The 16,524-nt window shown below is 43.5% G+C and overlaps 1 protein-coding gene across 2 annotated transcripts in view; it reads left to right on the top strand.

Moving 5' to 3' along the window:
* Window positions 1-16,524, top strand: part of LOC134223450 (uncharacterized) — a 56,810-nt gene that overhangs the window by 10,073 nt on the left and 30,213 nt on the right. For both annotated transcript variants that reach the window (XM_062702597.1, XM_062702605.1), the window contains exons 2-5: window positions 2,332-2,645; window positions 2,711-3,299; window positions 3,406-4,716; window positions 4,814-5,627. In XM_062702597.1, the coding sequence (XP_062558581.1) occupies window positions 2,332-2,645; window positions 2,711-3,299; window positions 3,406-4,716; window positions 4,814-5,627 (3,028 nt within the window). The remainder of the gene's footprint in view (window positions 1-2,331; window positions 2,646-2,710; window positions 3,300-3,405; window positions 4,717-4,813; window positions 5,628-16,524) is intronic.

Raw genomic sequence — 16,524 nt, forward strand, 5'->3', positions numbered from 1 at the left:
TTTTCCATGTTTCAGATAGTTTTATCCATGAATGAAATATGAAAAAGTAATTAGGGTATGACAAATTTTCGTTACAATTATACAATGATGAGGAAGATAATACGCCGATTCTGATTCATCTTCCGCTTCATTCACAATCCGACAGTGGTCTAGTGTCAGACACTCGTTAACAAAATCTACGTACATTCTCTTCGTTTCAGGAAATCGCTCAAACCGTCGTTCTAATGAGTGGAATCTTTTCTGCGCCCAAATTACACACATTGTCGTGTTTGATAGTCGCTCCATTTTGCTGATCGTCTATCGTCTTAAATCGTTGAAGTAACTCGCTCAGCTCATCATTGCCAGAGTCCATTTGGGTTTGCTGAACGCAGTCGCACCACCCATAGGTCCTCCTGCCTAACGAGCCTAAAGAGCTTTCCTGTAACACTGGCAACTCTGAGGCAATACAATATTTACCTGGTCGAAACAAATCAAAAAACAGCTCCGCACCTATCAACATGTCGATCAACGTGTCGAAGAACTTGGAATCTGCAAGTTCCAGTTCACTCGGAATCGGCTAGCTCGGTTATTAGGCCAGTGAAGGTGCAAAGAGCTTTTCAGTAACTGAAATATTGGGAATTATAAATCTCTTTGATTGAACACACTTTTTGGAACCAACCAGTTGGTCATCAACCTTCGTGTTTCCCAGGATTTCAATTCCATTTTTATGGTACAGTATGATTTACCGCAGAAAGGTTCTGGGCCAATAAATTGTGTGTTTGAACCTCGTTTTTGCGAACTCGCCTGCCTTTTCATTACCTGCAATGCCACAGTGTCCTGGAATGGATACCAAAACTACAAAATAAAGCTGCTGGCAGCATCTTACAGTTCTTGACAGCGACTGACTGGCAATAGGGAGTGAGTGCTAGTAATGGACCTCTTGGACCTGAATGGACCTGAAATTTACTTCAGTCGCTCCGCTTGAGCGAGCCTCTTGACAAATTGTACTTCTGCTGCACCAGATGGCAAGCTACAGGTATCAGCATCGTGTTTCGTACATAAAACTAGTTTAAACATTCATTTCTGCTAAAGCAAGCATTTTAAAATGATGTAGCTAGCATGCCCATTATGGCCACCCCTGGGTCCATAATACGCAACGTCGAGTTTGTTTATATACGTGTTATGGTCCCCCCCAGGGCCAGATTTAGGCGGGGGCCGGGGGGTGGGGGGGGGGCTGGGCCGTGGCCCCGGGCCCCCACAAATCTTATATATCAAAACCAACCTTTTTTGTACATTTTGGGGCCCCCACAAGCTGTCGGCCCCGGGCCCCCTTCCGGCTAAATCCGGCCCTGGTCCCCCCATTTGATTTACATGTTCTATTCCCACATGTTCCTTGTGTCTATTATGGACCCCCCTTGAGTGCTAGTAATGGACCCTTTAGCATATTTACATTTATAATTAAGTTAATAAGACTAAATTCCTGTTTCCCTCTTCATAACAAATGTATGACACTGCAGTACCGACGGAAGTTTGCAGAAAAAAGTCTATTCCAGCGTTTAATTTGAGATTTTGTTCAGGGGGTCCATTATACGCACGGGGTCCATTACTACCACTTATTACCTAGATAAAGTTACATTTTTTTCCTCTTTACAAGTCTCGTCTCAGCTTTGTATATGGATTCACTCTGATAAGCGATACGACCGGGCTATGTACTTAGCATGAACACTGCCCGCCCACCATGCATGCCAGACGGCATATGCAAACTATGGAGGATCTGCGTTTTTGACGACGGAAACGATGCGCAGCACTCTGTACTTACTTGCCCGATGGCTACTAAAAATTATGGAAGCTCGCACTTATTTCGACCGGAGCAAGGCGCAACACAAGCGCATGATCCATCGAATACCAAATAATGGAACTGTTCTGTTTTCCATCTCACTGAACGTATATTAATTGATCGCAGCTGCAAGTGAAACAAATCTCTGCATATGAATAATAATTATGAAATTACAAAATATCTGATCAACAGTCAATAGATGAAATGAAATCGAGTATCTTTAAAAATTTAATAAAATCACATACCGTCAATTGATCAAATGGGCTACCATTCCAATACTTTTGAATGCATGTAAAATTGAGTGACTGCATCTGAGGAATGATTTTTTTTGTTTTTTGAATGTGTTCTATCTGACTGTCAGCAAAAGCCATAATCTATTCTCAACCTCTAGACCCATTGTCACTCTTGTTGACGGTAAACCAATAAACGCTAAACAACAATTAAATTTCATCATGCTTATGACCCACATCGTAAGAGAATCAAAAATAAATTTCGACACTTCTTTGCCCTTACAGACAAAATGATTCGCTCCTCTTCAGCCGCTACATGGAACTGATGGACAAGTCATCCCTCAAGTGGCTCACGGACGGTCGGATCAACACCAAGAAAAACATTCAAATCTCACTCGGCTCCAACTTGCCCCTGTCGAACGAGATGACGTTCATTTTGGTGTTCAGCATGCTCTACACTCGCGATCCGCACCAACTGTTCGAACTGCTCTGCCTACAGCTGCGATCGATCGTGAAGGCCTACAGCCAGGGACTGCAGGATCTCATCACCGAGACCAGCGACGGTGAACTGCAGTACAACCCTACGGAGCTGCTCAATTGTAAGTGACCGTCGACCTATTTCCTTCACATGCAGGTGCGTTCAATGGTTGTCCCTAACTTTCAGATATTCTCGACGGTTACGATAAGCTGTGTCACTCGGCCAAGTCATTGTCTCCCTTGTTGTTCGAGCTTCAACGCGGCCATCTGCAGCAGTTCTCGCTAACGTGGTGTCTGATCAACAAGCGCATGTACCAACGGTTCGTGTACCTCGAGGTCCAACGGATCATTCCGGAGTGCATACTGAAGCTGAAGGAGCTGCTATTTGACGAGGAATACAAAACAATGGTGTACCGATTTATCCAGTTCGACGACGAAATGAACTCAACGTCGCAGATTTGGCGGGACGTGTGGTCTTTGTTGCATGACTACCACAAGGCGAAAGAGGATTCAGCCCGGAGAAAGCGCATCACCTCGGCTCACTCGCTTCTGGTGGCCGTGCGAGAGTCGGAATTCAACTTCGACGCGGAAGTTCTGCGCCAGAAGGAGCGTCCCATCGTGGAGTGGCTGGCTCTGGAGGATCGGCATTTGGTTTGGCAGTACGTTGTGCATTGCCTAAAGACGAAGTGGATCGCGTGTACAAATCCACGGATGGTGGCTTCCATTGAAAACATACAGTGCCGGAAGTGTAACTTCGCGCTGGCGACTCACTACGTGTAAGTATTTGGAATGTATGATTCGTTGATGACCAAAACGGCATTATTCTCTTTCGGGACGATCAAGTTGTACACCTCAGAAAATGATGCTATTTTCTCGTTTCAGTGAATGCAACTGCTGCACGTGTCTAATAGCCGGTGGAACCTGTTTGGGAAAATCCAAGGAGCAACTCTACTGCGCCAAGTGTTCTTTTTTCAAGAAACTGGACCGCGATTATCTGGACTACATTGGAGAATTTTTCAATAAACCGCTGAACGAAAAACAGGCCCTCGAAAGGAAGCACGTAAATGGCATGACAAATTCGTCCCAGTCCGGTGGCTCGTCGTCCAGTTCTATAACGGAAATCGCGTTACCAGATTCGTCCGAAACGGAGCTGCAGCAGCCGGCTGCCGAGCGTGGTTCCACTTCCTCGTCGTCGCCGGTAAAGGACGAGGACAATTCGAGTTCAACTGTGGTGGCTACCAGCAATGCATTGGCGGATAATACTAGTCTCTACCATATCTCGTGGGCTATCTTCAAACACCTACCGGATCGGGTACCGTACACATGGACGACGCTCGAGCCCAAACGATTTTGCATCTTCCAGAGCGAACCATGCAGGATCAATGCATGCCGGGTTGCGATCAATATCATCGCCATGCTCTACCCTTTGAACCTGTCCAAGTTTCTCATCAAGTCGTACCATCCCCTGAAGGAGGAGGAACGCAAGAAGATGGCCGAGAATTGGAACATCGATGTTAAGAACTTTATGCAGAGGTTCTGTGATGATATCAACAAACGTTGGCGAACGGAGGTAGCCGACCGGATCCATCCGCTGCACTTCCTCGATCTTCTCTGGGAATCGGACGATTCGGAGTCCGCTCTGCTAAGTGACATGGCATCCGCTTTCGCCGAGTGGTTCCTAATAGATTTCCAGTTTCCTCAGCGCAATGTCATCTATCAGTATTTCACTAAGTTCTTCTTGGCGAAGGGTACCGACATTGAGTTCGACATGAAGTGTTTCGAGAGCGTTTCCGGTTCGCGGTTATTCAACTGGAGCACACCTGCATCACCTTTGAGGCAGCTCATAGCCAACGACATGCAAACAAAACTGCTGGGCGTGAACTGGAGTAACATCTTGCCGGAAGATGCGCTGGCAGCAATCAACGGCGATGAGCTTCCGATCTCAGCCAAGCTTGAGGGAGTTACGACCGGGGGAGTGCTGGTGGCTACAGCTACTGGCACGGTAACCGGTGGCAGTTCAGCGGCAATGGCGGCTGCGGTCATTGAGCCGATCGTAAAACTTTGTAGCGATGATGGCGCCATCTGCAAGGACTGCAAGGAGTGTTTCACCGACACAGTCACCAAGTCGGAGATTTTTGAAAAGGAAATTAAGAAGCCGTTGGTCGAGGCACTGAAACTAGCGGCGAGTAACAAGTGAGTATTTTTCTTGCAAATGTAACTAAAAAAGTGCGGTTCCATTCAATTTCTCTGGTGATGAATTAAAATGTTTGTAATATTTCTCCTTTTACAGAATACTCGAAACGGAACTCAAAACGCTTCAAAAAGAGCACAGCATGCTAAAAGATATGGTGCGAGATTTGGAGCAAATACATGAGCAGAAACACAGCAGTATCACACAATGCGGCAATGGAAACAGTAGTAATAGTAACAGCAACACTGGCAACAGTAATACTAACAGCAGCAAATCAACGAGCACCGCTCCCAAAAACAATGGTAGCAACAGTGGCGGCTCTTGCGCTGAACATGGAAATAGCGCCCAAACGAAAAGTTTACCTCCTGCCAGGCTTGCAGAGATAGGTTTGTTGCCAGCAGGAACCCCTGGCGGGATACAGCTTAACAAAACCTGCGCTGCCGCCACTCCCGCTGTTAAAACCATTCTGAACCAAGCCACCAATACTCTCTCCAAGATCGTCCCGAAGGGCAATGCTTCCACAGGAGTAACCTCGCAGCAACCGACGGGCAAAGTGGTAACGAAAGCCACCAATACGGCGCCAAAGGCGTGTGCGGCTGGGGCTGCTACTGGGAGCGTAGCCACCACCACCACCAGCACCACTTCGGGTAAGGTAAGCTCAAAGTCTACCAGTACACATCCCTCGCCAGCCGGTACTGGTGTAGGGACATCTCCTGCGGGGGCAACAGCTGCAGCAGCTGCTGCCACCCCGTCGACGAGCGCCAGCAATGCTTCCGCGGGGCAACAACATCTTATCCAGTCGAAGGAGGAACACAAGAAAACCTGCCATCGGGGCGGCGCCAACGGTGGCGAGAAAGGGGACGGTTCCTGTGTGTGCTATTATTGCACATTGTTCGGACAGAGCGTTTGTTTGGTGAGTAATGACTATTACATATATTTGGATTTGTGAGTTATGATTGGGGTGGTATGTGAATCTTCTATGGGAATAGCGGATTTAGTTGATATTTTCCCTCCATAAACCAATCGCTTGATAACTATTCTACAAAATGATGTACAGCTGAATAACAATTTGATCAAAACAATATTGGAATATTGGTCTCGTAGCCGAAAGGTTACGACTGTTCGCTTTCCCAAGCGGATGATCATGGTTCGATCCCCAGACCCCTTCCAATCGCCTCTGTGCGTAACTTCATCTCTCTGAGGTGATGATATTCCACTGTGTGACGAATCCTGTGTGACACCACTGCCCTTCGGGGTTAATGCTTGGAATCCAGCATGTTTCTGAGTATAAAAGGCGTACGGATCCCTTGTGGAAACAACACCTTCTGGCTTAATATGCTTATAACCTATATGGTTCTCCCCTACAAGGGATAACCGCCTTGTGCGGAAAAAAAAGTACCCAGTGGCGGGTAGAAGAGAATTCTGGGGTTTATAAGAAAAAAAAGAAAAAAAAATCGCTTGATAACTATTCTACAAAATGATGAACAGCTGAACAAAAATTTGATCAAAACAATATTGGAATATTTTATTTTTTTCGATATGTATTTTTGGCATCATAAAAAATATTCAGGTATAAAGGGTATTTTTGGAATTTGATTCCTCAAATTGGGTATTATCAGCACCTGCATTTTTTGGCTCAATCTCCTGCTCCACATACGATCTTTCGCCCCCACACTACCTAAGTAAACCTCCTCAGGTGTCTTTTTTGTTTGTTTTTAAAGGTTTTAACTTTACAGTTATTCATCCTTACTTATTATTTAAATTATTATATTTTGGAAAGTAATTTTGATTCCCTTTAATTTAACCAGTTTCTCGCATAACTCCGAAAATAAAGCAATTTCCGAAAGTTTTATTAGCTGTAACATGAGATATATCCCTTACGCTTCTTCGCTGTGGAAACTGATATACCTATAGTTTTTTTTGTAAAATATGCATTTTTCAGGGTTGGCCAAATTAGGGGAGCCCTGCAGAAAGGGTTTCTGTGAGTCACATTTGTATGGCCTATCCTTAGTCTGCTTAATGTTCTTTGCTCGGTTTAGGGTCATTTGGCCGAATGCCATTTGGCCGAAAAGGTCATTTGGCCGAAGAAAGAAGAAGGAAAAAGGGAGAAGGAAGAAAGAAGAAGGAAGAAAGAAGAAGGAAGAAAGAAGAAGGAAGAAATAAGAACGAAGAAGGAAGAATGAAGAAGGAAGAAAGAAGAAGGAAAAAGGAAAACGAAGGAAGAAGGAAGAAGGAAGAAGAAAGAAGGAAGTAGGAAGAAGCAAGATGCAAGAAGGAAGAAGGAAGAAGGAAGAAAGAAGAAGGAAGAAGGAGGAAGGAAGAAGGAAGAAGGAAGAAGAAAGAAGGAAGAAGGAAGAAGGAAGAAGGAATTAGAAAGAAGGAAGAAGGAAGAAGGAAGAAGGAAGAAGGAAGAAGGAAGAAGAAAGAAGGAAGAAGGAAGAAGGAAGAAGGAAGAAGGAAGAAGGAAGAAGGAAGAAGGAAGAAGGAAGAAGGAAGAAGGAAGAAGAAAGAAGGAAGGAGAAAGAAGGAAGAAGTAAAAAGGAAGACGAGAGAAGGAAGAAGGAAGAAGGAAAAACGAACAAAGAATAAGGAAGAAGGAAAAACGAAGAAAGAAGGAAGAGGAAGAAACTAAGGAAGAAAGAAGGAAAGAAGAACTAAGAAAGCAGAAAGAAGGAAGAAGAAAGAAGGGAGAATAAAGAAGGAAAAATGAAGAAGGAAGCATAAAGAAGGAAGAAGGAAGGAGGAAGAAGGAAGAAGAAAGAAGTAAGAAGTAAGAAGAAGGAAGAAGGAAGAAGGAAGAAAGAAGAAGGAAGAAGGAAAAGGAAGGAAGAAAAACTAAGGAAGAAAGAACTAACGAAGAAAGCAGAAAGAAAGAAGAAGGGAAAAGGGAGAAGGAAGAAAGAAGAAAGAAGATAGAGGATGGAAAAAGAAGAAAAAGGAAGAAGGAAGAAAGAAAATAGAGGATGGAAAAAGAAGAAAGAAGGAAGAAGGAATGAGGAGGAAGAACGAAAGAGGAAGGAAGGAGGAAGAAGGACTACTCGTAAACTGAGGTAAATTTTTTTACTATTCGGCCAAACGGCATTCGGCCATACGACCCGTTCGGCCAAACGGCATTCGGCCAAATGACCTGACACCCTTCGCTCTGTTGCTACATTACGATCAATTCACGGAAGAGTGGAAACTTGTATGGTTCTTAGAAATCTTAAACTGTTATACCATTCGTTTTCCCATTGAAGACGGATGGCTTTTTTGCAGTATCGCAGTACATCTTCTTCGGGAATAGTAACTTCCATTTTGCGCCGTTGTTCCTTGTTTTGCTAATTTATCTGCCTTAGCGTTACTTTCTATACCGACATGCCCTGGAATCCAGCACAACACCACTAGCTTTGTCCTCAGTTCATTTTCTAGCTGTTGAATCCATGGGTGTTTAGAGTTGCCCTTCTGAAGCGCCTCCAATGCACTTACTGAGTCCGAGAAAATCACGGTTTTTTTCATTTTCTTGGCGAGGTGTTCAACGGCGTATAGGTCAGCCATTGCTTTTGTGAATAATATTGAACACTCTTTCGGTAATCAATTGAAAGGTTGTTATCGTCGTATGCTATGCCAAATCCTATGTTTCCTGCGTCGACGGAGCCGTCCGTGAAGGTTTTTTTTGGTGTGAATCAACTGTTGATAAATCTGGTTAGCATTGGCAGTCGGCTGCCCAACCCTGTACTCCGTACTGATCAATCAATGCTAGGCTTTTTGTCACACCAAGATCTTCATTTAACGCAAGGTAAACGAGCAATGTTAGGGAGTTCTGCTGGCCGGTGAGTTCTTCATAGTCGAATCTAGCTCTTCGAACGGAAGTGTAACTTCTGATAGTGATAATTGGTTCATCATCTTCTTATTGTTGGTTCGAATTCTGTCTACCACATAGAAGATGCTCCCTCTCCAATAAACGTATAGCTTTGAATATATATTGCTGAACTACTAGATGAGAGAAGGGTATTTGACCTGATTCTACCATAATCGATTCGACAGGGCTTGACCGAAAAACGCCAATCCGTTGGTTACTTGCAGCATTTTTTCTTGCTCCTCCACCCATGCCATTTCCGACTGTCTTTATTAAGTTTATTGCTGTCTGGCACTTATTTCGTATTTCTGCCACGCGTTTTCTAACAATTCATACAGCGGTCGACCAAAACACCTAAATTTCTCGCATACTGAACTTCTGAATATCTCGACGCTTGATGGACAAAACGGATGGACAAAAAAGGTGCATGAAGTTTGGTTTTTCGGTCTATATAGTCATCCCAATTTGATCGCTCCACTTGTCTATAGCATTTGCAGCTTTCTGTAGTCTTCTCCTCAGGTGTATATTTGCAGATTTCCGTTTACCCTTGCTAAAAAAACGTACGGTCTTTTGTTCGCAAATTACCTTAGTATTGTCCAGGTCTCATGTCAATGTGAGACCGGTAATGAGCATTTTGTAAATGGCCAATTTGGTGCAACGCCGATCTCTAGTCGTGTTTTTTTTTTCCAATTTCGTTTATTTGGTAGGCTCAGGCGTGTATAACACTTTACGGAGCCATTGTTCTTTGTGATATATACAATCAATATCATTTTATTATACGGTTAGTAAGAGGGGGGTAGAAGCCAGCGTACTCGTGGTGACTCGAGGTTAGTTAACAATGTTTAAGGATGGACGGGGCTTAGGATTTGGGATCAGGAAATTTCAGTTTCTCATCCGGGCATTTGGCGTCAGTGGCGATGTGGCGTGTCGTCGTGCTCGAGGAATGGTTCGACTGGGAGCATCTTCCGGATGGCAAGAGCTATGGGGCTCTACGGAACAAAAAGGCAGAGACAGAACAAAAAAAAACTTTAAAGAAAGAAAAAAAACAAAATGTTAGATTTTGATGTCAGAAGCACAAAGAAAACTATAAATGGCCTGCATATAGACAACATCACGATCTCCCAAAACACCGCGAACTTCCCTGAAGGGTTGTTTACCTCGGGCCACAAGGGTATCCAATAATTGCTCTCTGGAGGCGTCATTTTCCGAGCAGGACCAAACTACGTGATCGATGTCATCATAACCGGCTCCGCACCTACATAAGTTGCTATCGACAAGGTTTATTCTGTACAGATGTGCGTTTAGTGAATAGTGATTAGACATAAGTCTCGACATCACGCGAATGAAGCCTCGACTTAAGTCCTCACCTCTGAACCACGCTCGCCCAGAAACTTTTGGAACTATGGAAAATAGCCACCGTCCAAGTTCGTTGTGTGTCCAATTTCTTTGCCAACTTTGAAGAGTACTCTGACGGACTAATGGGAAAAACTCGTTGCTCGAGTATTGTCTATCATAAACTTCACCTTCCTGTGCGCCCACCTTTGCCAGCGAGTCTGCCTTCTCATTGCCGTAGATTGAGCAGTGAGATGGGACCCAAACAAAGGTAATCTTGAATGATCTTTCGACCAAAACACGCATCTGCTCTCTTATGTTTGTAAGAAAGTAAGATGCGTGCTTAACAGGTTTCATCGACCGGAGTGCCTCGATAGAACTAAGACTATCCGAGAAGATGAAATAATGGTCTACGGGCTGATTGGAAATTATCCCCAAAGCGAAGTTAATTGCTGCCAGCTCAGCAACATAAACCGAACACGGTTCCTGAAGTTTTCGGAAGGTGGTTGAATTTACATTGAAGACACCGAAGCCAGTGGATCCGTTGATGCGAGAACCATCAGTGAAATATCTGTTGTTGCAATTGACATGTTCATATTTTTCTGAAAAAGGGAGGAATAGATATTTGTCGAAGATGATCTGGTATTCCTTGAATAGCATGTTTCATGGACAGATCGTATACAATTGAGGAACTGTCGTTGGTGAAGTGAACTCGAGGTGGATTATAACACGGAAGACAAAGATCTGAAGAAATGTAGTTGAGATAGACTCTAAGGAATCTTGAACGACAAGTCAGTTCAAGCATTTTATCGAAGTTATCTAGGACAAGTGTGTTACTTGTTCCACATTTGATGAGTATTCTTAGTGAGAGCTCCCAGTAACGGTGCTTTAAAGGAGTGACTCCAGCAAGCACCTCCAGGCTCATGTTATGCGTCGAATGCATGCAGCCAAGGGCAATACGCAAACAACGATACTGAATTCGTTCCAATTTGATCAGGTGGCAATCGGCTGCTGAGAGGAAGCAGAAAGAGCCATACTCTAAAACAGAGAGAATAGTCGTTCTATAGAGTTTGATGAGGTCTTCCGGGTGAGCACCCCACCAGGTTCCGGAGATAGAACGTAGAAAATGGATCCTTTTCCGGCATTTTTGTATCAAATACTCAAAATGGAGTTTCCAAGTACATTTAGAATCAAACACGACCCCAAGGTATTTAGAAGATAAAGATTGGTTGATGTCATCATTCAACAGTTTTAGTTTCAGTTGAGCTGGGTACCGCTTCCTAGTAAACACAACCAACTGAGCTTTTGCGGTGAAAACTCGATCCCTAGATGTCTGGCCCAAACAGTCAGATTATCTAGGGTACTTTGCAATGGTCCTTGCAAGACAGCTGCACATGGACCTCTTAGAGAGACCACGGCATCATCTGCAAGTTGTCTGAGCGTGCATTGTCCTTCCAAACAATTGTCAATATCTTTAACATAGAAATTATAAAGCAAGGGACTTAAACACGATCCTTGGGGAAGGCCCATGTAGCTATTTCTGGAAGTTGTCAGAGTGCCGAGTGTGAAGTTCATTTGTTTTTCTGACAACAAATTATACAAGAAATTGTTCAAAATAACGGGTAATCCACTACTGTGCAGATTGTCTGACAGTACTTCTATGGAAACTGAATCAAAAGCGCCCTTAATATCCAAGAATACTGAAGCCAATTGCTCCTTGTGCGCAAAGGCCAGTTGTATATCTGAAGAAAGCAACGCTAGACAATCGTTTGTTCCTTTCCTTTTCGAAATCCAAACTGAGTATTTGAAAGCAATGCATTTTTCGACCCAATGGTCGACTCTTGAAAGGATCATTTTCTCCAATAATTTTCTCATGCATGATAGCATGGCAATCGGTCGGTATGAATTGTGATTAGACGCTGGTTTCCCAGGCTTTTGAATAGCTATTACTTTGACCTGTCGCCATTCAGGTGGCACAATGTTGTACTCCATGAAACAGTTGTACAGGTCAAGTAATCGTCTTTTGCGATATCTGGGAGGTTTTTAAGAAGATTGAATTTGATGTTATCGCATCCCGGAGCAGAGTTATTCGATGAAAGAAGAGACATAGAAAGTTCCAGCATTGTGAATGGTCCACCCAAAGAACCGGGATCAGTGACTGATTCTCGAAATAGCGGTTCTGCTGGTACGGAATCTGGGCAGACCTTTTTTGCGAAGTTGAATATCCATCGATTGGAGTATTCTTCACTCTCATTGGTGGAAATGCGGTTCCGCATGTTGCGAGCCGTTTTCCAAAGTGTTGTCATTGAGGTTTCTCGTGATAGTCCCTCAACAAAACGTCGCCAGTAGCTACGTTTTTTGCCTTGAGAAGGTTTTTGAGTTTTCTTTCGAGCCTCAAATACTCTTCAAAGCTCGGACCTTCCGTGTTTACGGAAGGCCTTGAAGGCATCAGATTTCTCAGAATATAACTTAGTACATTCATCATCCCATCCAGGAGTGGCTGGTCTTCTTATGACAGATGTACTTGGAACGCGTCGTTTCTGAGCTTCTAGTGCGCTTTTTGAATCAACTCAGTAAGGAATCGATATTCATCCAAAGGTGGAAGAGTATCAGTTGATTCAATACCAATTTTTACCGCCGATGCAAATTTTTGCCAGTCAATGTTCTTCGTGAGATCGAAAGGAACATTAACTGGCTCAGATTGTTGATAGCCACTCTTAATTGTGGTGACTATCGGCATATGGTCACTACCATGGGGATCTTGAATTACCTTCCACGTGCAATCTAATGATAGTGAATTTGAACATAAAGACAGATCAATACGGCTTTGTTGACCATTTGGTCCTATTCGAGTTACTTCACCAGTGTTCAAAATATTCAAATTGAAATCGTCACACAAATCATAGAAAATAGGCGCTCTATAATCGTCATACGTTTCGCCCCATCCAATACCATGTGCGTTCATATCACCCAATATCAATACTGGGGATGATAGGAGGGAGACTGCGCTCCAAAAATGTCGACGATTAATAGAGGCATTTGGAGGAATGTACACTGAAGCTATGCAAAGATCTTTATTCTTTACATTTATTTGGCAAGCGACGATCTCTAGGCCATTAACAGTCGGAATGGGAATTCTGTAGAAGGAGTAGCACTTTTGATCCCCAAAAGAACGCCACCATAATGATCATCCCGATCTTGGCGAATAATGTTAAAATCGTGGAAGTTGATTTCATCTTCAGAAGAAAGCCATGTTTCACAGAGTGCAAATATATCGCAATCGGAATTGCGAATCAAAAACTTGAACACGTCTAATTTATTTTTCAGACTATGACAGTTCCACTGCAGCACAGTGATTGTATCTTGGGTATTGGCCGTATTATCCATCGAAAGATACAATTCCTGCAAGAAGGGCCATGAAACAGTCAATTGCTTCAGATAACTTTCCACTGTTGGTATGAAAAGGTCAATGATAGGCCTCAATGAATTCGGAATATTGAATAAATTCAAAAAACGGTCCACAAGGTCCTTAAAGGAGATCAATCCTCGCTTGGACGGAATACTTTTACTAGAAGTGCGAATTACTTTTTTCTTTCGTTGATTCTCCTAGGCGGATGTTTCTTCGAAACATCGGATTTTAACAATGGCGGGAATGCCTTACTGCAACTAGGATCAAAAGAAGCAGTAGGGACAGGTTGCTTCGGGATTTTAAATAAACCCCATTACCTTCAGATTTTGCCAAGCTTTTATGGATGATTTTTGTTCTCTTGCGGCGCGATCCCGGGAAGACGGTTGCTTCCTCTTTTCGGGCACGTGTACCTCCGCAGGATCATCCATATCGGCTGCGTCAGAGTCCAATTCATCAATGGATATGGAATCATAATAATCACTTACACGAACGGTGGCTGAAATAGCAGTCGATGCAGTGGCTGTGGCGGATGTGTCTTGCGACTTAACCATTTCCGCATACGACTGCTTGGAGCGCTGTACCAACGAGCGCTTCACTTTTTGGGTGCGCTTTTGTACACCGGGCATTCCTGCAAACCATGGGGAGGATTCAAACCACAATAAGCACATTTTGTTGCCTGTTGCTGGCAGGACTCCTCCCTATGCCTTTCAGAACATTTGCCACAACGTGGTTTGTTGTCACAAAACTCGGCAGTGTGACCAAGTTGTTTGCAATTGGTACAATTAAATACCCTTGGCACAAAAAGACGCACCGGAAATAGCATGTTTTCAATATCAACATATTTTGGGAGCATCGAACCGGCGAACGTCACCCGAAGCGAACCTGACTTGGAATATACCTTCTTTCCATCTACCGTGGCTGCTGAATGCAATTCCTTGCAGTCCAGAATATCCACGGTAGACTCAATTGCATTCTTTAGGCGGCCTTTTCCCGCAAGTACATCCTTGCAAGTCAGGCTCGCTGCGTTGATCACACCTTCAATTTCGACCTCTCGCGAGGGGACATAAACCATATATTCAACATTGTACGCCCTGTCGCCAGCAATTTCATTCGCCACCTGGTATGTAGGTGCGGTGATGCGTAGTTTGTTCCTGTTGATCTGGCTAAAATCAAGCTTCGGAAAACGACGCGTCAAATCTCGTTTAATGCCGAGAAAATCTAGGCTTTTACTTTCTGCCGAAAGTAAACAACCCAAGGCCCAGGCGAAGCCGCATGGTACAATCGAGTGCGCCCTCCATTTTTAGCAGGCACATTGCCTTCTCCAGTCTCCTCCTCCATTCTCACCCCGCAAGGTGGAAGGATAATTTTGCTTATACTAACTTAGAACTAATAGCAAATTAGAAAAAAAACTTAAAAAAAAACTAATTCGATTAATTCTAAGCAGTCCCACTCTGTATCAAACAGAAGGGAGAACAATAAAAAGTTTTGCCACTTATCTGCCCCTGCTGCTGTAGGTAGCAGCAGTAGCAATAGCCTGCTTCACTGGCGTCGCCAGAAGCAGCTACTTCACTCGCCGACAGCGATCGCCTTGGATCCGTAGGTAGGAGCACCACACAATAGCCTTTTCACTACCGAACACAATCCGCGATGAGACACAGCACACACGTCTGGCTCGTTCGAACTATCGGCACGGAATGATCTCTAGTCGTGTTGAGTACTTTGAGTCAAAGTAAGTGCAATTTCCTACCATGATGCGTCTCTGGATTTCCCTGCTAACAATTATTTTTAAAACTGAATCTAGACAACAGTACCGGATCAATTTCATTTAAAACTACAATAACAAATATCACAAAATTCCCGGAAAAAAAATTTCAACGCGCATTTTATTTGAATAAACGGACAGTTTCGTTTTTCCCTTCTGCTTGTTTATTCCACCCAGTTCCACCCACCCACGTGATTTTGACGGTTGCAGTACAGTTGTATTGGTGAACCCGGTGCGAAACCGTGAAACAACACAGTGTGAACCCGACAGCTTTGGGGTTGGAAATAGTACTGTCCAATGAGCAGCTCGAAGTAGCTCGAAGTTGTTCCCGTCTTGCTCGTTCTTTTTTGTCAACAAATGGGCATGAGCAGGACAGGGAGAAACTTCGAGCTACTTCAAGCTCTCATTGGACAGCACTACTAGTGCGAACCTAGTTCCAACCTGAGCGAATAAAAAAACGTTTTGACAGCACTTAGTTTGGAACTGGTTCCAACCTAGGTTGGAACTTTTTAAAAACGAATTCGACACTAATATCTTTTAAACGCAACGGTCGATCGTTATCTAATTCAATAGTGATCTACAAGGCGTTACTACCTTTCGAATGCAACTTGTTGCGAGAAAATCGGTTTAGGATTAATATATGAAAAGTTGTCTAATGTTTTTCCTAGATTTTGTGCAAACACTTACACACACATACTCAGACACATACACACGGACAGACGGACATTTGCTCTGCTCGTCGAGCTGAATCGATTAGTATATAACATTATGGGTCTTCGAGACTTACATAAAAAGTTCGGTTTTCGGATAGAAATGAAACTTTGTTGTACGAGAAAACAAAACGTTCTGTTTCCATTAGTTCTTGCTTGGTCAAACTATATTGAGAAGAGGTGGGAATTTGCATTCGGTGCATGTAATTATGATGCGCTCTCTGGTCGAAGCTTATGCAAATGATGGATGAGGCAACCTCTCTTCCTGTGTATGCATTGCCTTAGTTTTGCTTGGTTGACAATCGTCATTCGGCTCAGTACCGTATACTTCATCGAATTCCTTATACTTTTCTCCTTCGAGTTGAGGTGTCGGTAGCCAAGGGATGTTGATGGTTTGGTCCTAAAAACCAACCTTGTGGAATTTGCAATTTGCATCATCGCATTTCTTCACCCAGAAATTAAAATTTTTTTTTAGATCAAATGCATTCAAGTGCATATAATAATTTTTTTTCATTTTCAAATGTTTCATTTTCACCTAGACGATTTTTAAACAATGAAACTCCAATAAATGCTAAGTTAGCTGACGCCATGAATCGTTCTGCTGGATTAATAAAAGAATCATTTGGAAGCGTGCGCACTGCACACAAAAAATCCAAGTCAAGCTTGAAAAATATAGCAATGTAACTCATCATCACCATGATGGAAGTCACATTATGATCAGGTCCTCCATCTGATCCGATAAACAACATTGGTCGATCGAGA

Source organism: Armigeres subalbatus, chromosome 1, assembly GCF_024139115.2.
Source record: "Armigeres subalbatus isolate Guangzhou_Male chromosome 1, GZ_Asu_2, whole genome shotgun sequence".
Taxonomy (NCBI): Eukaryota; Metazoa; Arthropoda; class Insecta; order Diptera; family Culicidae; genus Armigeres; species Armigeres subalbatus.